We start from the raw sequence: 25,010 nt of genomic DNA, 5'->3' as shown, positions 1-25,010 counted from the left end.
TGGGTAGAGTGGAGGTTAAGGCATCATCATCATCATCAATCGTATTTATTGAGCGCTTACTGTGTGCACAGCACTGTACTAAGCGCTTGGGAAGTACGAACTGGCAACACATAGAGACAGTCCCTACCCAACAGTGGGCTCACAGTCTAAAAGGGGGAGACGGAGAACAAAACCCAACATACCAACAAAATAAAATAGGATAGATATGTACAAGTAAAATAAATAGAGTAATAAATATGTATGTGTGTGGGGGGGGGGGAGCAGATGTAAATTCGTCACCATTGGCTTTAAAGCTGTCCCTCACTCCGCCCCCTCCCACCTCACCTCCCTTCTCTCCTCCCCCCCAGCCCTCACACTCGGCTCCTCTAGCGCTAACCTTCTCACTGGGCCTCCATCTCGCCTGGCTACCGGCCGGCTCCTGGCCCACATCCTACCTCTTGGCCCTCCTCAAATCGGACACACAGTGACTCTCCCCGGCTTCAAAGCCCTACTGAGGGCCCATCTCCTCCGAGAGGCCTTCCCAGACTAAGCCCCCCTTTTCCTCTTCTCCCCCCTCCCTTCTGCCTCACTCTGAAGCAGCGTGGCTCAGTGGCAAGAGCCCGGGCTTTGGAGTCAGAGGTCGTGGGTTCAAATCCCGGCTCCGCCAACAGCCAGCTGGGTGACTTTGGGCGAGTCACTTCACTCCTCTGGGCCTCAGTTCCCTCATCTGGAAAATGGGGATTAAGACTGTGAGCCCCCCTTGGGGCAACCTGATCACCTTGTAACCTCCCCAGTGCTTAGAACAGTGCTTTGCACATAGTAAGCGCTTAATAAATGTTATCATTATCATTATTATTTTAGACTGTGAGCCCACTGTTGGGTAGGGACTGTCTCTATGTGTTGCCAATTTGTACTTCCCAAGCGCTTAGTACAGTGCTCTGCACATAGTAAGCGCTCAATTAATACGATTGATTGATTGATTGATCTGACTCGCTCCCCCTTCTCCCAGCCCCTCGGCACTTATGTCATCATCATCATCATCATCAATCGTATTTATTGAGCGCTTACTATGTGCAGAGCACTGTACTAAGCGCTTGGGAAGTACAAATTGGCAACATATAGAGACAGTCCCTGCCCAACAGTGGGCTCACAGTCTAAAAATATCCATATCTGTTATTTTCTTTATATTGATGCCTGCCTCTCCCCCTCTTGACTGTGAGCTCATTGTGGGCAGGGAATAATGATGATGATGATGGTATTTGTTAAGCACTTACTACGTGCAAAGCACTGTTCTAAGCGCTGGGGAGGTTACAAGTTTATTGTTGTACTTTCCCAAGCACTTAGCACAGCGCTTTACACACAGTAAGCGCTTAATAAATACGACAGTGAATGAATACGTGGTTGGGTGGAGCGGTGGTTAGCAGAACAGTTGTGTGTGTGTGGGGGGGGATGGATAAAGGGGCTACACAATCACGATCGACCACAACAGGTGTATGTGTGTATGTGGTGGGGCATAATATTAGAGAAGCAGCGTGGCTTAATGGAAAGAACACGGGCTGGGAGTCAGAGGTCGTGGGTTCTAATCCCGGCTCCGCCACTTGTCAGCTGTGTGACCTTGGGCAAGTCACTTCACTTCTCTGGGCCTCAGTTCCCTCATCTGGAAAATGAGGATGAAGCCTCTGAGCCCCCCGTGGGACAACCTGATTACCTTGTGCCTACCCCAGCGCTTAGAACGGTGCTCGGCACATAGTAAGCACTTAACAAATACCAACATTATTATTATTATTATTATTATATAGGGGCTGTAGGGTCAGGTGGGGCAGTGGTTAGCTCTCCGTGTGTGTCTAAGGGTGGAGGGAGGTGGAGGTGGATAGAGGGGCTCCGCGGTCGGGTGGAGCGGTGGTTAGCAACCTCCATCCCTCCAGCCGGCACACAGAACTGGTTCCAAAGATACAATCTAACATCTCCTTTCCCAACTCTGCTCCAAGGCCGCTGCCAAACCCACGGCAAGCGGAGCGCGGGGGGGAAGGAAGCCAGAGAGGGAACAGGGGATGGGGGATAGCTGGGGTTGGGGGGGAGGGAAGGGGTAGGAGATGGGGGCGAGCATTTTTTCCCATCCCCAGGCGCCATTCATGCCGGGATCCAGTCCTCCTAAATCCCTTTGATGGAAACATCTCCCTGGGGGAACTGGCAGCCAACTCTGGAATAAAGAGATTTCAGGAAGATTTTCATTTAAATGACACCCGGTTTCCCCCACAGATGAAAGGGGAAGCCCACTCCATCTGCCGAGATCCGTTTTCATCTCATCAAAACCCCCTGTGTAATTATTTCTCTGCCCGGTATTCAAATGAGGATGCAAATGAACACTGAGGTATTTCAAGTCATTAATGTTGTGAGGGGGGCGGTGAGGGTCTGCTGCCTCCTAGAAGGAGGGGACCTAGATCTCCATCAGGGCTGCCGGGGCCGGATTCAACCCCGACAACCTTTCTCCCACATTCCTGAATTAATAACGGAACATCAGGGGTCGACTTTGGTGTGTGGATGGCGGGGAGAGGGGTGATGAGAGAGGTGGGGGGTATCGGGGAGGGGGGTTGGGGTCTGGCTAAGAACACACGGAGTCTAGGAATGGCCTCAGGGCCCATCCCGGGGACCCCTGACATTATTAACAATTATAATAATTATCATCATCATTACTTGTCAAGCAGTCACTATGTGCCAAGCGCTGTTCTAAGCACTGGAGTAGATACAAGCTAATCAGGCTGGACACAGTCCATGCCTATCTACTTGTTTTGATGTCTCTCTCCCCATTTCTAGACTGCGAGCCTGTTGTTGGGCAGGGATTGTGCCTCTTTGTTGCCAAACTGCACTTTCCAAGTGCTTAGTCCAGTGCTCTGCACACAGTAAGCGCTGCGTGGCTCAGTGGAAAGAGCCCGGACTTTGGAGTCAAGGGTCATGGGTTCGAGTCCTGGCTCTGCCACTTGTCAGCTGTGTGACTTTGGGCAAGTCGCTTCACTTCTCTGGGCCTCAGTTCCCTCATCTGGAAAATGGGGATGAAGACTGTGAGCCCCCTGTGGGACAACCTGATCACCTTGTATACCCCTAGCACTTAGAACAGCACCTTGCACATAGTAAGCGCTTAATAAATGCCATTATTGTTAATAAATATGACCGAATGAATGACTATGTCCTCCATGGGGCTCGCAGTCTTCATCCCATTTTACGGAGGAAGTAACCGAGGCCCAGAGAGGTGAAGTGAATTGCCCAAGGTCACGCGGTGGACAAGCGGCAGGGCCGATTTTAGAACCCGGGTCCTTCTGGCTCCCGGGCCCGTGCTCTATCCATTTCTCAAAGGAAGCTTGCTGTGGGCAGGGAATGTGTCTGCTGATTGTTATAGTGTGCTCTCTCAAGCGCTTAGTACAGTGCTCTGCACGCAATATGCACTCGATAAATACAACTGAATGAATGCCGGGACTCCAAGGGAATGAGACACCAGAGGGCTCCCGGGAGCTGTCTCAGGACGCATCCCAAAGCAGACTCTGTACTGGATTTCTCTTATTGGGATTTGATCTTTTTTTGTTTGTTTGTTTTAAATAAAGTATTTGTTAAGTGCTTCTAGACTGTGAGCCTGCTGTTGGGTAGGGACCGTCTCTAGATGCTGCCAACTTGGACTTCCCAAGCGCTTAGTACAGTGCTCTGCACAGTAAGTGCTCAATAAATACGATTGAATGAATGAATGAATGAATGATGGAATGAATGAATGTGCTTACTACTACTAACAATAATAATAATTGTGGTATTTCTTAGGTGCTTACTATGTGCCAAGCACTGGTCTAAGCACTGGGGTATAGAGACAAGGTAATCGGGTTGGGCACAGTCCCTGTCCCACGTGGGGCTCACAGTCTCCATCTCCATTTTACAGATGAGGCCCAGAGAATAATAATAAAATAATAATAATAATAATAATAATAATAATAATGGCATTTGTTAAGCACTATGTGCAAAGTGCCATTCTAAACGCTGGGGAGAATACAAGGTGATCAGGTTGTCCCATTTGGGGCTCACAGTCTCCATCCCCATTTTACAGATGAGGCCCAGAGAATAATAATAATGATAATAATAATAATAATAATAATAATAATAATAATAATAACAATAATAATGGCATTTGTTAAGCACTATGTGCAAAGCGCTGTTCTAAGCGCTGGGGCGGATACAAGGTGATGAGGTTGTCCCACTTGGGGCTCACAGTCTTCATCCCCATTTTACAGATGAGGGAACTGAGGCACAGAGAAGTTAAGTGACTTGCCCAAAGTCACACAGCTGACAGTTGGCAGAGTCGGGATTTGAATCCACAACCTCTTGACTCCCAAGCCGGTTCTCGTTCCACTGAGCCACACTGGTGAAGGAGGATTAGAGGAGCAGCGTGACTTAGTGGAAGGAGCCCGGGCTTGGGAGTCAGAGGTCGTGGGTTCTGATCCCGGCTCCGCCACTTGTCTGCTGTGTGACCCTGGGTAAGTCACTTCACTTCTCTGTGCCTCAGTTCCCTCATCTGTAAAATGGGGATGAAGACTGTGAGCCCCACGTGGGACGACCTGATTACCCTGCATCTACCCCAGCGCTGAGAACAGTGCTTGGGACATAGTAAGCGCTTAACAAAAATCATAATTATTATATTATTATGCTGCTTAGTATGTGCCAGGCACTGTACTGAGCACTGGGGTAGATACAAACTAATCAGGTTGAACACAGCCCTCATGGGTATCACAATCTTAATCCCTCTCTAGACTGTAAACTCGTTATGGGCAGGGGAAGTGTCTGCTAATTTGGCTGTACTGTACTCTCCCAGGCGCTTAGTACGGTGCTCTGCACATAGTAAGCACTCAATAAATACCACTGATTGATTGATAAATCCCCCCCTTTTTTTTGTTTTACAGACAAGGCAACTGAGGCCCAGAAAAGTGAAGTGACTTGGTCCTTTCCAGCTGAATTTTAAAAAGAGATCACTGTTTTTCAAACTCTACCCACTTCACCTGTATCTGATCCCATTCTCTCACACCTTTTAAAAATACTTAATAAAAATGATGGCGTTTGCTAAGCGCCTACATTGTGCCAGGCACTGTAATTAAGCGCCGGGGTGGATACAAGCAAATTATTTCATTCATTCATTCAATCGTATTTACTGAGCGCTTACTGGGTGCAGAGCACTGTACTAAGCGCTTGGGAAGTACAAGTTGGCAACATATAGAGACGGTCCCTAACCAACAACGGGCTCACAGTCTAGAAGGGGGAGACAGACAACAAAACATGTGGACAGGTGTCAAGTCATCAGAATAAATAGAAGTAAAGCTAGATGCACATCATTAACAAAATAAATAGGACCGTAAATATGTACAAGTAAAATAGAGCAATATGGGGAGCATAGTCTAAGTTGGAGGGAGAGCAGGTATTGATCGTCTATTTTTAGAGTTGAGAAAACCGAGGCACAGAGAAGTTAGGTAACTTGCCCAAGGTCATACAGCAAGCAAATGGCAGAGGCAGGATTAGAACCCAGATCCTCTGCTTCTCTGGCCTGTATTTTTTCCACTAGGCCATGCTGCTTCTCAATTTGGCAATAAAAATCAGGGCGAGCCCTTACCATGAGAAACCCAACTTCCGTGTTTGCTTAATATTAAGAACCTGGCAAGGGTGATCATTGGGAGACATTTTCCAGTGAGCTGCACATGCTAGCTAATTCTTAATTATATAATATTGGGGAGATCTGCGTATTATCAATCTCTTTGGTCAAGCCTGAACGGAGACATTTCTGGACTCCTGCCCGAGTTGGACACAGTCCCTGCCCCACGTGGGGCTCACAGTGTCAATCCCCATTTTACAGGTGAGGGAACCGAGGCCCAGAGAAGTCACACAACAGACTGATGGCGGAGCCGGGTTTAGGACCCATGACCGTGGCCGCTTATTTGCAGTCATTTTTGCAGGCTCCTTCTGTTCCCCATTTACACCCACTCCCCCCGGGAACTCGCAAACTTCAACTGCTACCTCTATGGGGATTATTCCCAAATCTACCTCTCCAGTCCCATTCTCTCTCCTCCTCCGCAGGCTCGCATTTCCTCCTTGCCTTCAGGACATTTCTCCTGGGATGTCCCACAGTGATAATAGTTAATAATCGATTCGTAACTCATAATAATAATAAAGAATTAATTATGGTATTTGTAAAGCCCTTGATATGTGCCAAGCACTGTTCTAAGCACTGGGGTAGATACAAGGCGATCAGGTTGTCCCACACGGGGCTCACACTTTTTATCTCCATTTAACAGATGGGGAAACTGAGGCCTGGAGAAGTGAAGTGACTTGCCCAAGGTCACACAGCAGACAAGTGGCAGGGCCGGGATTAGAATCCATGACCTTTGACTCCCAAAGAATATGTATATATGTTTGTACTTATTTATTACTCTATTTATTTATTTATTTTACCTGTACATATCTATTCTATTTATTTTATTTTGTATGTTTGGTTTTGTTCTCTGTCTCCCCCTTTTAGACTGTGAGCCCACTGTTGGGTAGGGACCGTCTCTATATGTTGCCAACTTGGACTTCCCAAGCGCTTAGTACAGTGCTCTGCACACAGTAAGCGCTCAATAAATATGATTGATTTATTCTATTTCTATTTATTTTATTTTGTTAGTATGTTTGGTTTTGTTCTCTGTCTCCCCCTTATAGACTGCGAGCCCACTGTTGGGTAGGGACCGTCTCTATATGTTGCCAACTTGTACTTCCCAAGTGCTTAGTACAGTGCTCTGCACACAGTAAGTGCTCAATAAATACGATTGATTGATTGCCACTAGGCCACGCTGCATCTCTGTGTCTCATCTTACACCTCAAACTTAACACGTCCAAAACAGAACTTTATTCACCCCCGTCTCAGCCCCGCAGCACTTATGTCCATATCTGCAATTTATTTTAATGTTTGCCTCCCAGTCCTGTCTACTAACCCTGGTGTATTGTAGTCTCCCAGGTGTTTAGTTCAGTGCTCGGCACCCAATAAGAGCTCAATGAATACAATCGATTCCCCCCCCAAACCCCGTCTTCCCCCGACTTTCCCATCGCGGTAGACAGTACCACCCCCCTCCCCGTCTCACGAGCCCGTACCCTCGCCGCTCTCTTCGACTCATCTCTCTCATTCCACCCACGCATTCGGTCAGTCGCCAAATCCCAGTGGAAACCTCAGCACTTCTGTATCACAATCAATCAATCGTATTTATTGAGCACTTACTGTGCGCAAAGCACTGTACTAAGCGCTTGGGAAGTACAAGTTGGCAACATATAGAGACAGTCCCTACCCAACAGTGGGCTCACAGTCTAAAAGGGGGAGACACCCTCGCGTGTCTGTTCTATTGTTACACTGTAGTCTCCCGAGCGCTTAGTACAGTGCTCCGCACAGAGTGAGCACTCAAATACAATCGACCGACTGACCCAACCACGATTTAAGCATTCGGATAGCCATCTCTCCTTCCTCTTTTTCCTCCTCCAGAAATCACGTCAGTGTCGTCTTCCCCTGCTAGACTGCAAGCCCCTTGGCAGGGTCCTCTCTCAAGAGCTCTGGTCGGTGCTCCGCACACAGTGGGCGCTCAGTAAATGCTAATGATTGATCCAACAGACAGCTCTTTGCCCTTGGGTTGGTATTTGCTTTAGGCTGTAACCTGGATGAGCCCGCTGCTGGATAGGGACCATCTCTTTATGTTGCCAACTTGGACTTCCCAAGCGCTTAGTACAGTGCTCTGCACACAGTAAGCGCTCAATAAATACGATTGAATGAATTGAATGCCAAATTCTCTCCAGCAGGACTGTGCTGAGGGGGGCAGTTGGGGGACAGGACTCCCTTTGGCCCGGCAATAGATTATGGACTCCTCCAAGAGCCTCGTCTCTCGGCATGTGTCCCCCAAGCACTTTTACTCCCGCTCTGCATAATAATAATGATAATAACTGTTGTATTTGGTGGATTCAAGCAAATCAGGTTGCTCGCAGTCTCAATACCCATTTGCCAAATGAGCTGAGGCCCAGAGAAGTGAGGTGACTTGCCCCAGGTCACACAGCAGACGAGTGACGGAGCCGGGATTAGAACCCAGGTCCTTCTGACTCCCAGTCCCGGGCTCTATCCCGTTATGCAACGCTGCTTCTCTCTCTCTCTAGCAGGGACTCCGGCAGTACTGATTGATGAGCCAGTCAGTCGATCGGTGGCATTTACTGAGCACTTACTGTTGGCAGAGCACTGTGCTAAGTGCTTGGGGGAGGATGCTACAACAGAGTAGGGAGACAGGATCGCTGCCCACAAGGAGCTTACAGTTGACAGAGGGAGAGAGAGAGACCCTGACAGATACGGAAATGGCAGAGTACAAGGAGAGCTGCATAAATGCTGTGGGGTTGAATATAAAGGGCTTCAGGGGTACGTTTGCAAGTGCAGAAGTGACACAGAAAGGAGTGTGAGTAAGGGAGACAGTTAGGGAAGGCCTCTTGGAGGCCAAAATGGAACTTTATTCGCTCTCCCCTCGGCCCCATTGTCGGTTGTGAAAGGGGAGGGAATTCCAGGACATCAGCCCAGTAAGGTAGGAGCGGGAGAAAGCCGACAGAGTGCTTTAAAGCCACCGGTAACGAGTTTCTAATCGACGCAGGGCTATGCAAGTCGGATGCCGTCGCTCGGACAGAGTGCTTTAAAGCCACCGGTAACGAGTTTCTTATCGACGCAGGGCTATGCAAGTCGGATGCCGTCGCTCGGCGTTTGGGTTCTCCCCGCAGCTAAATCCTCTGGCTGTGAGCTCTGTGTTGGACAGGGACCTGATGATCTCGTATTTCCATCCCAGCGCTCGGCACGTAGTAAGCGCCTGACGAACCCCTCCGCCCCACGGTTACTAATGGTTGTTAAAGGTGTTCCCGGACTGCTCACCCACTCCCAGATCCCTGGTCCTAGGCCGTTCCCTTCCGGCCCCGTCCCAGCTGGACGGGGTTAGGGGCGGAGGGGTGGGGGGGGTGAGAGGGTGAGAGGCGGCGGGCCGGTTACCTGGGAAACGGTCATCTCCATGTTGCTCTGCCCGCCGCACAGCCAGACGTCGCCGAAGTAGACGTCGCGTGCGGTCAGGCGGGTGGTCTGGTTGGCCCCGACGGTCTGCTCCGCGACCAGCTCGTACGGACCCCCGGGTCCCATGGGGTCCAGCACCACCGACCAGATGCCACGGGGGTCTGGAACGGGGGGCGGGCCCGGTCAGTGCCCAGCGGTGGGGTGCCAGGCCCCAACCCGGAGCATGTTGAGCTATTCACCCTCCCCACCCCCCAGCATTTATGTCCACGTCTGTAACTGATTCGTTTCTATTCACGCCTGTCTCCCCCGCTAATAATAATAATGACGACGATGGTATCTGCTAAGTGCTTACTACGTGCCAAGCACCGTTCTAACAGCTGGGGTAGCTACAAGGTCATCAGATTGTCCCGCGTGGGGCTCACAGCCTTAATCCCCACTTTAGAGATGAGGGAACTGAGGCACGGAGAAGTGACGTGACTTGCCCAAGGTCACACGGCAGACAAGTGACGGAGCCGGGATTAGAACCCATGATGTGTGCCTCTTTATCATTGTCTTGTACCCTCCCAAACGCTAAGGACAGTGCTCCGCACATGGTAAGCGCTTAATAAATATGACCCACTGGGAAAGGGAAGCTTGGGGGTGGCTCTGGGCCTCCCCTACTTTAATAATAATAATAATAATAATGATGGCATTTATTAAGCGCTAACTATGTGCAAAGCACTGTTCTAAGCGCTGGGGAGGTTACAAGGTGATCAGGTTGTCCCATGGGGGGCTCACAGTCTTCATCCCCATTTTACAGATGAGGTAACTGAGGCACAGAGAAGTGACGTGACTTGCCCAAGGTCACACGGCAGACAAGTGACGGAGCCGGGATTAGAACCCATGATGTGTGCCTCTTTATCATTGTCTTGTACCCTCCCAAATGCTAAGGACAGTGCTCCGCACATGGTAAGCGCTTAGTAAATATGACCGACTGGGAAAGGGAAGCTTGGGGGTGGCTCTGGGTCTCCCTTACTTTAATAAGAATAATAATAATAATGATGATGGCATTTATTAAGCGCTAACTATGTGCAAAGCACTGTTCTAAGCGCTGGGGAGGTTACAAGGTGATCAGGTTGTCCCATGGGGGGCTCACAGTCTTCATCCCCATTTTACAGATGAGGCAACTGAGGCACAGAGAAGCTAAGTGACTTGCCCAAAGTCACCCAGCGGACAATTGGCGGAGCCGGGATTTGAACCCATGACCTCTGACTCCAAAGCCCATGCCCTTTCCCACTGAGCCACGCTGCTACTTTGAACCCAGGGAGCAGCCTCGCCCTCCCAGATTTCTTCCCCTAGGGCTGGGTGAGGCTGCTGCCCAGTTATAAAAACTGCCCAAGTTGGGGACTCCGGGACAATCGACACCGAGGAGCAGAGAATCCAGGCGCCTAGAGGGTGAGGACCCTGGAGATGTGACTCTCGTCCTCTCCCAACCGCTCAGTACAGTGCTCTGCACCCAGGAGCTGCCTGGTGAATACCGAGACCCCCACGTGGGACAGGGACTGTGTCCACCCCAACACTTAGTACAGTGTCCGGCACCTAGTAAGCGTTTAACAGATACCGTAATTATTAAGGCCTGGGACACGAACCGGGGAAGGTAGAAACGACGAGAATGACGTCATTATTAAGACACCTACTAAGCGCTTACTCTGTGCTCAGAAGTGTGCTAAGCGCTGGGGTAGACCCTGGGTTATCAGATTGGATCCCACCCCAGTCCGACAGGGCCTAATAAGGGAGAGGGAACGGAGAGTGAGGCCCAGAGAGATTAAGGGATTTTCCCAAGGTCCCTAAGCGGGTCAGTCAACATCATCATCATCAATCGTATTTACTGAGCGCTTACTGTGTGCAGAGCACTGTGCTAAGCGCTTGGGAAGTACAAATTGGCAACATATAGAGACAGTCCCTACCCAACAGTGGGCTCACAGTCTAAAAGGGGGAGGCAAAACCAAACATACTAACAAAATAAAATAAATAGAATAGATATGTACAAGTAAAATAAATAAATAGAGTAATAAATATGTACAAACATATATACAGGTGCTGCGGGGAAGGGAAGGAGGTAAGATGGGGGTCAGTGGCGGAGCTAGGACGGAACCGGTCCCAGGTTTTCCCCACCGGATGACACTGCCCTCTCTGCTCCTGGGTCGGGTCACGCTCATCCTCAAGGTCTGCCCTGGACAATAATTGCGGTAGTTATTAGGTGCCAAGCACTGTGATAAGCCCCGGAATTGAGGCGCTACAAGTAGGTTGGACACAGCCCCCGTCCCCCATGGGGTTAGTGGTCTAAGTAGGAGGGAGAAGAGGTAGGGAATAAATACCTCAATAAATGCGACAATGAATGAATGAATGACTGGATCGTCTCCTTGGAATCAGAGGGGACTCCAGGGGATGGAAAACTTAACCCTCAGCCTATGATGGCAACCTCCCCCAGGCTTCCTGGAGTGGGGGGCCTCCCCTTCCTCCTCCTCCTTCCTGGGAGGAGGCAAACGGGTGGGGAGGGAAGCCCTTTTAAAGAGTAAGGAAACTGGATGGGCCACCTATGGAAAAATTGGGCCATGGATATTCCAAGGAGAGGCTAGCCTCTGGGGTGTTGGGATTCAGTATTTCTGCTCCAGTGAAGCTCGGGATGCCAGCTCGGAGGAGGAGATGCCGGCCAGGCCTCCGGTCCGCTGATTCTCTAGACTGTGAGCCCACCGTTGGGTAGGGACCGTCTCTATATGTTGCCAACTTGTACTTCCCAAGCGCTTAGTACAGTGCTCTGCACACGGTAAGCGCTCAATAAATACGATTGATTGATTGATTCAAACTGAGCCAGACTGAGCCCCTTCCTTCCTCTCCCCCTCGTCCCCCTCTCCATCCCCATCTTACCTCCTTCCCTTCCCCACAACACCTGTATATACGTTTGTACATATTTATTACTCTATTTATTTATTTACTTTACTTGTACATATCTATTCTATTTATTTTATTTTGTTAGTATGTTTGGTTTTGTTTTCTGTCTCCCCTTTAAGACTGTGAGCCCACTGTTGGGTAGGGACCGTCTCTATACGTTGCCAACTTGTACTTCCCAAGTGCTTAGTACAGTGCTCTGCACCCAGTAAGCGCTCAATAAATACGACTGATTGATTGATTGATTGATTCTCCACCACGGGGCCCTCCAGGGAGGCCAGCACGCAGGCCTGGGAGTCCGAAGGACCTGGGTACTAATCCCGCCTCTGCCCCTTGTGTGCGGGGTGACCTTGGGCAAGCCACTTCACTTCTCTGTGTCTCCGTTCCCTCATCTGCAAAATGAGGATTAAGACTGTGAGCCCCACGTGGGACAGGGACTGTGTCCCACCTGATAAGCTTGTATCTACCCCGGGGTTAGAACAGCGCTTGATACGTAGAAAGTGCCTAATGAATAGCGTTATTAAAAGTACTCTCCCCGAGCTCTGTAAATGAGTGCCTGGTGGAAACACTCCCAGTCCTGGGAGTCAGAGGAACTGGGTTCTAATCCCTGCTCTGCCACTTGCCTGGTGTGTGACCTTGGGCAAGCTATAGAACTATGTGCCTCAGTTTCCTCATCTGCAAAATGGGGATGAAATACCTCATTTTGGGGTCTTCTTTAAAACGGTATCTGTTAAGCACGTACTGAGCGCCAGGCGTGTTACTAAGCCCTGGGGTAGATACCAGATAAACAGGTTGGACACAATCCAAGTGTTACACAGGGCTCACAACCTGTTCTCCTTCCCCCATAGATCGTGAGCCCATGTGGGACAGGAACTGTGCCCAACTTGATAACCTTGTTCTCTCCAGTTCTCAGGACCATCCTTGACATATAAGAAGTGCTTAATAAATACTACTATTACAAATAATAATAATAATAATACTAGGAAGAAGAATAACGGGCCCTCCAGTGCTCTGTGATTTCAGAGAAGTGCTCTCCTAATGCTGGTTCATGGGGTCCCAAGCAGTTAGGTTAAAATAAGGAAAAACACGGACGTTTAGGAGGGAAACGGCCACCCTTTCCTCACCCATCATCCTTTGTCGCTAACCGCTGAAGATGGGTCCGCCAGGATGGGCCCCTTGGCTCTTGATTTTAGATTCTACATACTCAAGAGACGGCCGCCCCGTAGCAAGTGAAATTAATTTAAAGACACGGGATTAACAGTGTACACAGACTTAATTAAATTAAGGATGGGGGGGGCCAGGGGACTTGCGAACTGACAGCGCTTCCAGGCTGTCTGTTACACCATCACGGGGCTCAGCTTCCAGAGAAGCTGACGATACCTGCCCTAATCCTGGGTAGTTCAATCATCATCATCATCATCATCAATCGGATTTATTGAGCGCTTACTATGTGCAGAGCACTGTACTAAGCGCTTGGGAAGTACAAATTGGCAACATATAGAGACAGTCCCTACCCAACAGTGGGCTCACAGTCCAGGGAGGCACAGATGTTGAACCGCCAAATGCCCAACAACAACAATAATAATAATGGTATTTGTTAAGCGCTTCCTATGTGCCAAACACTGATCAAAGTGCTGGGGTAGATGCAAGGTAATCAGGTTGTCCCACGTGGGGCTCACAGTTCTAATCCCCATTTTACAGAGGTTACAGAGGCACAGAGAAGTGAAGTGACCTGCCCAAAGTCCCACAGCCGATAAGTGGCAGAGCCGGGATTCGAACTCACAGCTTCTGACTGTCAAGCCCGTGCTCTATCCAATAGGCCACATTGCCTCCCTGTAGTCAGAGTAGTCACCAGTAGTCACAGAGGAGGAAAAGCAGTCATGACCTGAGTTCTAATCCCCACTCGGCAGCTGTATGACCTTGGATAAGTCACTTCACTTCTTGGGGGCCTCGTCTCCTCATCTGTAAAATGTAGATTCAATGTCTCTTCATCCTTCTATTTAGACTGTTAGCTCCACGAGGGACAGGGACTATGTCCAATCTGATTACACTGTAATTTACTCCAGTGCTTAGTACATAGTGAATGCCGAACAGATATTATTATTGTTGTTTTTATTATTATTTAGTGACCATCGCTGGGCGCAATGCACAGGGTTTGGAGAGACCGACCCTGGGCTTAATATTTGGGGGAGCGGGGAATGAGGTACGAAAGGAGACTGAGGTGGAGGGAGGCAAAGAAAGGACGGTGATAAGGCTGTATGATCTGGTGGGAAAAGCCTGGAACTAGGAGATGGGGAGAGCCAGATTCTTATCCCAGCTCTGTCACTTGCCCGCTGTGCAATCTTCAGCAACCCACTTAACCTCTCTGGTCTTCAGTGTCCTCATTTGTAAAACGGGGATAAAACGCCTGCTTTATCTCCCTGTCCTCTCTGGCCATGTGGGGAGCAGGCCAATGTCTGATAGTCTGGTATCTGTCTCTGCGTTTAGCACGCAATAAAGGCCTAAATGCCATCACCAACCCAAAAGGGGCCTGGTGTCCCATCCAGAGCAGAGAGGGGGAAATCCAGCTGAAAATCAGCCTGGCCCGTCCCTCCTCCGCTGACCAGACCTTTCCTGGTTCTCCGGGCGTTTCTCCCCTGCCCGCTCCACCCTCAAGACTAACAGGCTGGCGAGGGGCTGAAAGGGACGGTGGGGGAGGATCGTAAACTCAGCCCCACTGGAGGCTGGAGAAGGTGGGAGCTCTAGGGGTCCCCCCTGGGGGCCTGCCAATGCTGCGTGGCTCAGTGGAAAGAGCCCGGGCTTTGGAGTCAGAGATCATGGGTTCAAATCCCAGCTCCGCCACTCACCACTCACTAGTGCCTCAATTACCTCATCTGTAAAATGGGGATTAAAACTGTGAGCCCCCGTGGGACAACCTGATCACCCTGTAGCCTCCCCAGCGCTTAGAACAGTGCTTTGCACATAGTAAGCGCTTAACAAATACCATCATTATTATTATTATTATCAGCTGTGTGACTTTGGGCAGGTCACTTCACTTCGCTGGGCCTCAGTAACCTCATTTGGAAAATGGGGATGAAGGCTGTGAGCCCCACATGGGACAACCCGATCACCTTGTAACCTCCCCAGTGCTTAGAACAGTGCTTTGCACATAGTAGGCGCTTAATAAATGCCATTATTATTATTACTATTATTATTCCCGGCCGGGCCTCGGCGCAGATCCTCCAGCAGGGGGCGTCCGAGGCCAGCAGCTGCGAGGCCCGCCCGGCAGGGGGCGCCAAAAGCCAGCAGCAGCCCGGGGCACTGCGCGGACCCTCCTGCAGGGGGCGTCAGAGGTCAACAGCCGCACGTCCCGTCCAGCAGGGGGCGCCCGAGGGCAACAGCCGCGCGTCCCGTCCGGCAGGGGGCGCCAGAAGCCAGCGGCCGCCCAGGCCTTGGCACGGACCCTCCGGCAGGGGGCGACACAAGCCAGCAGTCGCCCGGGGCACCTCGCGGACCCTCCTGCAGGGGGTGTCAGAGGCCAGCAGCCGCACGTCCCGTCCGGCAGGGGGTAGCCGAGGGCGACAGCCGCGCGTCCCGTCCAGCAGGGGGCGCCCGACGACAACAGCGGCGCATCCCGTCCGGCAGGGGGCGTCAGGGGGCAACAGCCAAGCGTCCCATCCGGCAGGGGGCGTCCGAAGGCGGCTGGGGCGAATCCCGCGCGGCAGGAGGCGCCAGAAGCCCGCAGCCGCCCGGGCCTCAGCGCGGACCCTCCGGCAGGGGGCGACAAAAGGCAACAGCTACGCATCCCGTCCGGCAGGGGGCGCCAGAAACCAGCAGCCGCCCGGGCCTCAGCGTGTCCCGTCCAGCAGGGGGCGTCCGAGGGCGGCGGCAGGGGTCCCGCGCGACAGGGGGCGCCCGAGAACAACAGCCGCGCATCCCATCCTGCAGGGGGCGCCAGAAGCCAGCAGCCGCCCGGGCCTCAGCGCGTCCCGTCCGGCAGGGGGCGTCCGAGGGTGGCCGGGGCGTGCCCCGCGCAGCAGGGGGCGCCCGAGAGCAACAGCCAAGCGTCCCGTCCGGCAGGGGGCGCCGGAAGCCAGAAGTCATTCATTCATTCGTTCATTCATTCAATCGTATTTATTGAGCGCTTCCTGTGTGCAGAGCACTGTACTAAGCGCTTGGGAAGTCCAAGTCGGCAACATATAGAGACGGTGCCTACCCAACAGCAGGCTCGCAGTCCAGAAGGGGGAGACAGATGACAAAACAAAACATATTAACAATAAAATAAATAGAATAAATATGTACAAGTAAAATAAAGAGAGTAATAACTGCGTACAAACATATACACAGTCTCCCGGGGCACGGTGCGGACCGTCTTGCAGGGGGCGTCACTGGGGGGGTGTCGGCGTTACCTGGGAAGCGGGGTTCCTGGGTCTGGATTGTGGCGGGGCCCCGTCGGAGGGTGACGGTGACGCGGGCTCCGGGCTGCCCAAGGCCCCACACCACGGCGCTCGACGGCTCCCGCTGCAGCACCATGTGGTCGCCCAGCGCCAGCGCCAGCCGGAAGCCCGGACCTGCGGAGAACACCGGAATGAACCCCACAACCAGGGACCCGTCGGCGACCGGGGGCCCGAGCCCACCCCAACCCACCACCGCCGGCGGAGAAGCGGCCCGGCCTTCACAAGGCCGGGGGTCCCAATCCCGCCTGGCTGCTCTGGGACCTCTGGCAAGTCACGTCTCTGGGCCTTGGTTTCCCCATCTGCCAAACGGGGATTGGGACTGCGGGCCCCGCGGGGGGCACGGCCTGTGTCCATGTGAGCCCACTGTTGGGTAGGGACTGTCTCTCTATGTTGCCAACTTGTACTTCCAAGCGCTTAGTACAGTGCTCTGCACACAGTAAGCGCTCAATAAATACGATTGATGATGATGATCTGCTTGTATCCGCCCCACCGCTTAGTAATAATAATAATAACGTTAAGCGCTCACTAGGTGCCAGGCTCCGTTCCAAGCGCTGGGGGAGATACAAAGTTATTAGGTTGTCCCACTTGGGGCTCACAGTCTTCGTCCCCATTTTATCCCCAGGCAAATCAGGTTGGACACAGTCCTTGTTCCATGTGGGGCTCACAGTCTCAAACCCATTTTACAGATGAGGGAACTGAGGCCCAGAGAAGTGAAGTGACTGGCCCAAAGTCACCCAGCTGACGAGTGGCGGAGCCGGGATCAGAACTCACGACCTCTGACTCCCAAGCCCGGGCTCTCACAGTGCCTGGCACCTAATAAGCACTTAACAAATACCATTATTATTATTATTATTTGCCTGCTGGGCAAGTCACTTGTCTGAGCCTCAGTTTCTTCATCTGTATACTAAGGATGAGATACCGGCTCCCGCTTCCACTTTGATGGCCTTTTTTTTTTTTTAACACCTCTGAACCTCAGTTTCCTCATCTGCATAAGGGGCATGAAACACCTGCTCGCCCTTCCCTAGTCTGGGAGCTTTTTTTTTTTTTTAAACACTTCTGCAGCTGTTTCCTCCTCTGTACACTGAGGCTGAAACCCCTGCTCTCCCTCCCCCTTACTTAAACGGAGTCTTTCTTTTGGGAAAAAAAAACCCTCAACCTCAGTTTCCTCCCCTTTGCACAAGGGGGATGAAATAGCTGCTCTCCCTTCCCCTTAAACTGAGAGTTTTTTGTAACATTTTAAAATCTCAGAGAAGTAGCATGGCCCAATGGATAGAACACAGGCCTGGGAGTCAGAAGGTTATGGGTTCTAATACCAGCTTCACCCCTTGTCTGCTCTGTGATCTTAGGCAAGTCACTTAACTTCTCTGTGCCTCAGTTACCTCATCTATAAAATGGGTTTGAGACTGTGAGCCCCACATGGAACAAGGACTGTGTCCAACCTGATTTGCTTGTATCAACCCCAGTGCTTGGTACATTGCCTGGCACATAGTACGCACTTAACAAATGCCATTTTTTTCCAGGGCTTAGAACAGTGCTTGGCACATAATAGCGCTTAACAAATGTCATTATTATTATTATAATAGGGATTAAATCCCCGTCGACCCTTCCCTTTCGACTGAGCTTGTACGGGATAGGGAAAGCGTCCACTCTGATTATCTTGCATTTATGCTGACACTAAGCATAGTGCTTGGCATGAAGTAAACACTTAAACAGTACAATGCCTACCACATAGTAAGCACTTACAAATACCACAATTATTATTACCAGTCCTTTCGCTGTCCACACTTCTCCACCTTCCTTGAGCAAGTTGTCTACACCCGGTCTCAAGTTCCTCTCCAATTCTCTCCTTGATCCCCTCCAATCTGGCTTCCACCCCTTCACTCTACAGAAACCGCCCTCTCAAAGGTCACCAAGGCCAAATCCAACGGCCTCTACTCCATCCTAGTCCTCCTCGACCTCTCAGCTGCCTCTGACCCAGTGGACCACCCCCTTCTCCTGGAAACGCTATCCAACCTCGGCTTCACTGACACCGTCCTCTCCTGGTTCTCCTCCTTTCTCTCTGGCGGCTCTACCTGGATGCTCATTATCAGTTTCTTTCGTGGGCTCCTCCTCTGCCTCCCACCCCCTAACTGTGGGGGTCCCTCAAGATTCAATTCCGAGTCCCCTTCTATTCTCCATCTACACCCACTCCTCTGGAGAACTCATTCACTCCCATGGCTTCAACTCCCACCTCTAAGAGGATGATTCCCAAACCTCTAACTCCAGTCCTGATCTCTCTCCCGCTCTGCGGTCGCACATCTCCTCCTGCCTTCAAAACATCTCTACCTGGATGTCCCACCGTCGCCTCAAATTTAACATGAAGAAAACAGGACTCATGCAATCGTATTGAGCACTTACTCTGTGCAGAGCACTGTACTAAACACTTGCAAAGTACAGTTCACAACTCCTTATCTTCCCACCCACCTATTCGTCCCCTGACTTTCCCATCACTGTAGGAAGCGCTACCATCCTTCCCGTCTCGCAAGCCCAGGACCTTGGTGTTATCCTCTGACTCCTCTCTCTCTCACAGCCCACATATTCACTCCATCACTAAATCCTGTTGGTCCCACTTTCACAACATCGCTGAAATCCACCCTTTCCTCTCCATCCAAACCGCTACCACGTTAATCCAAGCACTTCTCCTATCCCACCTCCTCGCTGACCTCCCTGCCTCCTGTCTCTTCCCACTCCAGTCCATACTTCACTCTGCTGCACGGATCATTTTTCTTTAAAAACGTTCATGCCATGTTTCTGCACTCTTCAAGAATCTCCAGTGGTTGCCCATCTGCATCAAACAAAAAACTCCTTACCATTGGCTTTAAAGCCCTTGATCATCTTTCCCCACTTCTACCTCACCTCGCTACTCTCCTATTTCAACCCAGCCTGCCCAATTTGCTCCTCTAATGCCAAACTTCTCGCTGTCCCTCTATCTCATCTATCTTGCTGCCAACCCCTTGCCCATGTCCTGCCTCTGGCCTGGTACGCCCTCCCTCTTCATATCCAACAATGTCTCTCCCCCATCTCCTCCAAGAGGCCTTCCCTGACTAAGCCCTCCTTTGCTCCTCTCCCACCCCTTCTCTGCTGCCTTAACTTGCTCCTTTTATTCACCCCCCCGCCCAGCTCCCCAGCACTTATGTACATAGCTGTAATTTTATTTATTTATATAAATGCCTGTCTCCCCCTCTACACTGTAAGCTCACTGTGAGCAGGGAATGGGTCTGTTATATTGTACTCTCCCTAGTTGCACACAGTAGGCGCTCAATAAATACGACTGACTGACTAAGAACCTTTACCCCTGGGAGAGGCATCGGGGTGGGGGGAAGAAAGTAAAACAGCACCACAACTTGGCTGTGTCGGCAGCAAATTACACAAGACTTGTTGGGAGAGAAGGAAGGAGATGGGGGAGGGAAAGCACAATATACATAATATATTCAACAATCCCTTCCAACTATGTAGTTGCTATGCAGTCCAAATTGCCACTAAGTAAAGTCAACCAGAAACGGCAACTTCTCTCTTCTTCTGCTGGATTCTATTCCTTCTTCCCTTTCTCCCTCTCTCCACGCCAGGGCTAATTTTCCTCCCCATGGGTAATCCTGCTCCGAAACACCAGGCCCCTGCAATAACTGCTCCTCCATTAGCATCCAGAGCTGTTCTACAAAAATTTTCCTCACCAGAAGCAGGGAGAGCACTCACGAGGCTCAAAGGGATTATCCCCATTTTACAGACAAGGAGGATGAAAGTCGGAGACCTAGTTAGGGAGGGAGCCGGTGATTCACTTTTCCACCAACCTTCAGATACAAAAGGACGGAATGAGGACTGCTCACTCACGCTGGGGAAAAATGCAGATTTTTGTTCCCCAGGGAAGCTAAAAAGGGGCTCACTTTAACAAGACAGTTCCTATATTTAACATTCAGCCTTTATTGAAATGTTTTATTAATAACAAGCAAATTACCTAAATTACCTCAGTAATATCCCCCATCAAAACCTAGCAAGTTCCCCTTCCATAAATCATATTCCAATAGTCAGGAGAGGACAAGAGAAATAGAGCTATCGATCTTTCGTCACCTAGAAAGTAATGATTGACAAGGGAGAGTTCAGCCAGGAAGGAGGACGCCATTCTCCACACCAAACGCTAGCCGTGATCTCGGCCTCTTAGATTGCGGGTGGCATCTTGGCTTTTTCCAATTTCCACCCCCTGCCCCTGTCCCCCAGTCTCCAAAACCCACCATTGTCTGCAGGGAGCCCCTCGCTCCTGAGGGTCTCCGTGACTCATAGACCCTACCCTGCAAAGCCGCTGAGTCTGGGGTGCTGCGCTAACTAAAACACATCCCAAAGGGATTAGGAACCTTCCCAAGGATTATATAAATACGCAGGCAGCTTGCCAGGAGGAAGACGCATGTGGGAGGGTCTCGCCTGGAATAAGCGCTTGCACCAGGGCGGGAAAGCAAAAACGGGAGCAGAGGAGTCGGAGAGGAGGGAGAAGAGCCGCTTCCGGGCCCCAGTGGGTTTCTGGTTGTGGGCCTGAGGCAATCCTGGAGCTGTTCTAGATTAGGGGACCGAATGGCAGGATCTGACCCAGGTACAACACCCGGTCCCCCTTGCCACGAGCACCTCCTGTGGCCTAGTGGCTGGAACCCGAGCCTGAGTTCTAATTCTGGCTCCGCCGCTTGTCTGCTGTGTGACCTTGGGCAAATCACTTCACTGGGCTCATTAACTCATCTGTAAAATGGGGATTGAGATGGTGAGCGCTGCCTGGGACGGGGATGGTGTCCAGACTGATTAGCTTGTATCCGCTCCAGTGCTTAGTACAGGGCCTGGCACAGAATATAAGCACTTAGATACCATTATTACTATTATTATGGGGATTAAGGCTCCTCATCATTGGCTTTAAAGCACTCGATCCTCCTACCTCACTTTGCTACTCTCCAATTACAACCCATCCACACACTTTGCTCCTCTAACGCTAACCTTCTCGCTGTGCCTCCATCTTGCTATCTCTTAAACCCTTACCCACATCCTGCCTCTGGCCTGGACCCCCTTCCTCCTCAAATCCGACAGAAAATGCCTCTCCCCTCCATTTCAAAGCCTTCTCGAAGGCCCATCTCCTCCAAGAGGCCTTCCCTAAGCCTTGCTCTCCTCTTCTCCCCCTCCCTTCTGCATTGCCCTGACTTACTTCCTTTATTCATCTCCCCACTCCCAGCCCCACAGTGCTTATGTCCATATAATAATAATAATGGCATTTATTAAGCGCTTACTATGTGCAAAGCACTGTTCTAAGCGCTGGAGAGGTTACAAGGTGATCAGGTTGTCCCATCGGGGGCTCACAGTCTTAATCTTTTAGACTGTGAGCCCACTGTTGGGTAGGGACTGTCTCTATATGTTGCCAACTTGTACTTCCCAAGCGCTTAGTACAGTGCTCTGCACACAGTAAGTGCTCAATAAATACGATTGATTGATTAATCCCCATTTTACAGATAACTGAGGCCCAGAGAAGTTAAGTGACTTGCCCAAAGTCACACAGCTGACAATTGCCAGAGCTGGCATTTGAACCCATGACCTCTGACTCCAAAGCCCGTGCTCTTTCCATATTGTCCATATCTGTCAATTATTTATTTATATTAATGGCTGCTCCCCCCTCTAGACTGTAAGCTCGTTGTGGGCAGGGCATGTGCCTGTCTACTGTTGCACTGTCCTCTCCCAAACGCTTAGTATAATGCTCTGCACATAGTAAGTGCTCAATAAATACGACTGAATAAATGACTGAATGAACCCAAGTCCTCCTAGGAGTCCTAAGCCCGTGCTCTTTCCACTATGTCTGGTTAAAGTGTCCTCTCACAAGGTCAGAACTTGTCACGGGTCAGAGCATGGCCAGTCCGCTAATCAAAATCATAATCATGGAATTTGTTAAGCGCTTACTATGTGCCAAACATTTTCCTAAGCCTTGGGGTGGATTCAAAGTAATCAGGTTGAATAAAGTCCATGTCCCACATGGGGCTCACAATCTGAATCCCCACTTTAGAGCTGAGGGAACTGAGGCTCGGAGAAGTTAGGTGACTTGCCCAAGGTTACAGCGGATGAGTGGCAGAGCCGGGATTAGAACCCACTTCCTATGACTCCTGAACCTCTGCTCTTGCACCGGGCCGCGGGGGCTGCTCAAGTTCTCCAGTCTGGAAGCTCATTATGGGCAGGGAACCAGTCTGCTAATTCTGTTGCATCGGACTTTTCCAAGGGCTCAGTACAGTGGTCTGCACATAGGAATAATAATAACAATAATTGTGGTATTTGTTAAGCGTTTACAATGTGCACACCACTGTACTATGTGCTGGGGTGGATACGGGCATATTGGGTTGGACACAGGCCCTGTCCCACGTGGGGCTCCCAGTCTCATCCCCCATTTTACAGATGAAGTAGCTGAGGCACAGGGAGCCAATGTGACTTGTAATAAGCACTCATAGCTTCTAGTAAGTGCACATTGCTAAGTGCTGCTGAGAGGCAGCACAGCCTAGGAGTCAGAAAGACTTGGTATGTAATCTCTGGTCTGTCATATCTCTCCCGTGTGACCTGGGGCAAGTGCTCTATACAAAAAGCTCAATAAATGAATGACTGAACCAGGTCCTTTGACCCCCAGGCCTGTGCTCATTCCACTGGGCCTGGTTAATGATAATAATAATAATTATGGTATTTGTTAAGTGATTACTATGTGCCAAGCACTGTTCTAAGCGCTGGGGTGGATACAGGGTTATCATGTTGTCCCACGTGGGGCTCACAGTCTTAATCCCCATTTTACAGATGAGGGAACTGAGGCAGAGAAGTGAAGTGACTTGCCCAAAGTCACACAGCTGACAAGTGGACGAGCCAGGATTAGAACCCAGGACCTTTGACTCCCAAGCCCATGATCTTTCCACTAAACCACGCTGCTTCTCTGTGTCCTCTCCCAAGCACTTAGTACAGTGCTCTGCACAGAGTAAGAGGTCAATAGATGAACAACTAAACCCAGGTCTTCTGACACTCAGGCCTGTGCTCATTCCACTAGGCCTGGTTATACTGGACCCTCCCAAGCGCTTAGTACAGTGCTCTGCACACAGTAAGAACAGTACACACACAGTACACACTGCACTGCACAGTACTGCACACAGTAATGAATGACTAAACCCAGGTCCTCTGACCTCCAGGCCTATGCTCATTCCACTAAGCCTGGTTAAAGTGTCCTTTCCAAAGCGCTTAGTACAGTGCTCTGCACAAAGGGCGAGCTCAATACATGAATGACTAAACCCAGGTCCTCTGACACCCAGGCCCGTGCTCATTCCACTGGTTCTGGTTATAGTGTTCTCTCCCAAACGCTTAGTACAGTGCTCTGCACACAGTAAGAGCTCAATCAATGAATGACTGAAGCCAGGTCCTCTGACCTCCAGGCCCGTGGCTCATCCCACTAGGCCTGGTTATAGTATCCTTTCCCAATAACAATAATGGCATTTATTAAGCACTTACTATGTGCAAAGCACTGTTCTAAGCACTGGGGAGGTTACAAGGTGATCAGGTTGTCCCATGGGGGGCTCACAGTCTTAATTCCCATTTTACAGATGAGGTCAGGAAGCACAGAGATGTTAAGGGGCTTGAAGGGAGTTCAGGACAAGTGCTTAGTACAGTGCTCTGTATACAGTAAGAGCTCAATACATGAATGACCAAACCAGGTCTTGTGACTTCCACACCCGTGCTCATTCCATTAGGCCTGGTTATACTAGACTCTCCCAAGCGCTTAGTACAGTGCTCTGCACACAGTAAGAGCTCAATCAGTGAGTGACGGAAGCCAGGTCCTCTGACCTCCAGGCCCATGCTCTTTCCACTAGGCCTGGTTAAAGTGTCCTTTTCCAAGCGCTTAGTACAGTGCTCTGTACACAGTAAGAGCTCAATACATGAATGACTAAACCAGGTCTTGTGACTCCCAAGCCCGTGCTCATTCCACTGGGCCTGGTTATACTGGACTCTCCCAAGCAATTAGTACAGTGCTCTGCACACAGTAAGAGTTCAATCAATGAATGATTGAAGCCAGGTCCTCTGACCTCCAGGCCCATGCTCTTTCCACTAGGCCTGGTTATAATGGACTCTCCCAAGTGCTTAGTACAGTGCTCTGCACACAGTAAGAGCTCAATAAATGAATGACTGAAGCCAGGTCCTCTGACCTCCAGGCCCGTGCTCTTTCCACTCGGCCTGGTTAAAGTGTCCTTTTCCAAGCGCTTAGTACAGTGCTCTGTACACAGTAAGAGCTCAATACATGAATGACTAAACCAGGTCTTGTGACTCCCAAGCCCGTGCTCATTCCACTGGGCCTGGTTATACTGGACTCTCCCAAGCGCTTAGTACAGTGCTCTGCACACAGTAAGAGCTCAATCAATGAATGACTGATTCCAGGTCCTCTGACCTCCAGGCCCGTGCTCTTTCCACTAGGCCTGGTTAAAGTGTCCTTTCCCAAGCGCTTAGTACAGTGCTCTGTACACAGTAAGAGCTCAATAGATGAATGACTAAACCAGGTCTTGTGACTCCCAAGCCCGTGCTCATTC

At 50.6% G+C, this 25,010-nt stretch overlaps 1 protein-coding gene across 1 annotated transcript in view; it reads right to left on the bottom strand.

Annotated features, from left to right (window-relative positions):
- Positions 1 to 25,010, bottom strand: part of SIAE (sialic acid acetylesterase) — a 42,768-nt gene that overhangs the window by 8,122 nt on the left and 9,636 nt on the right. The window contains exons 2-3 of the mRNA XM_038753402.1: positions 16,366 to 16,527; positions 9,032 to 9,210 (exon numbers count right to left, since the gene is read on the bottom strand). Coding sequence (XP_038609330.1) covers positions 9,032 to 9,210; positions 16,366 to 16,527 — 341 coding nt within the window. The remainder of the gene's footprint in view (positions 1 to 9,031; positions 9,211 to 16,365; positions 16,528 to 25,010) is intronic.

Source organism: Tachyglossus aculeatus, chromosome 11, assembly GCF_015852505.1.
Source record: "Tachyglossus aculeatus isolate mTacAcu1 chromosome 11, mTacAcu1.pri, whole genome shotgun sequence".
NCBI lineage: Eukaryota > Metazoa > Chordata > Mammalia > Monotremata > Tachyglossidae > Tachyglossus > Tachyglossus aculeatus.
This window is presented reverse-complemented; position numbering and strand designations above follow the sequence as displayed.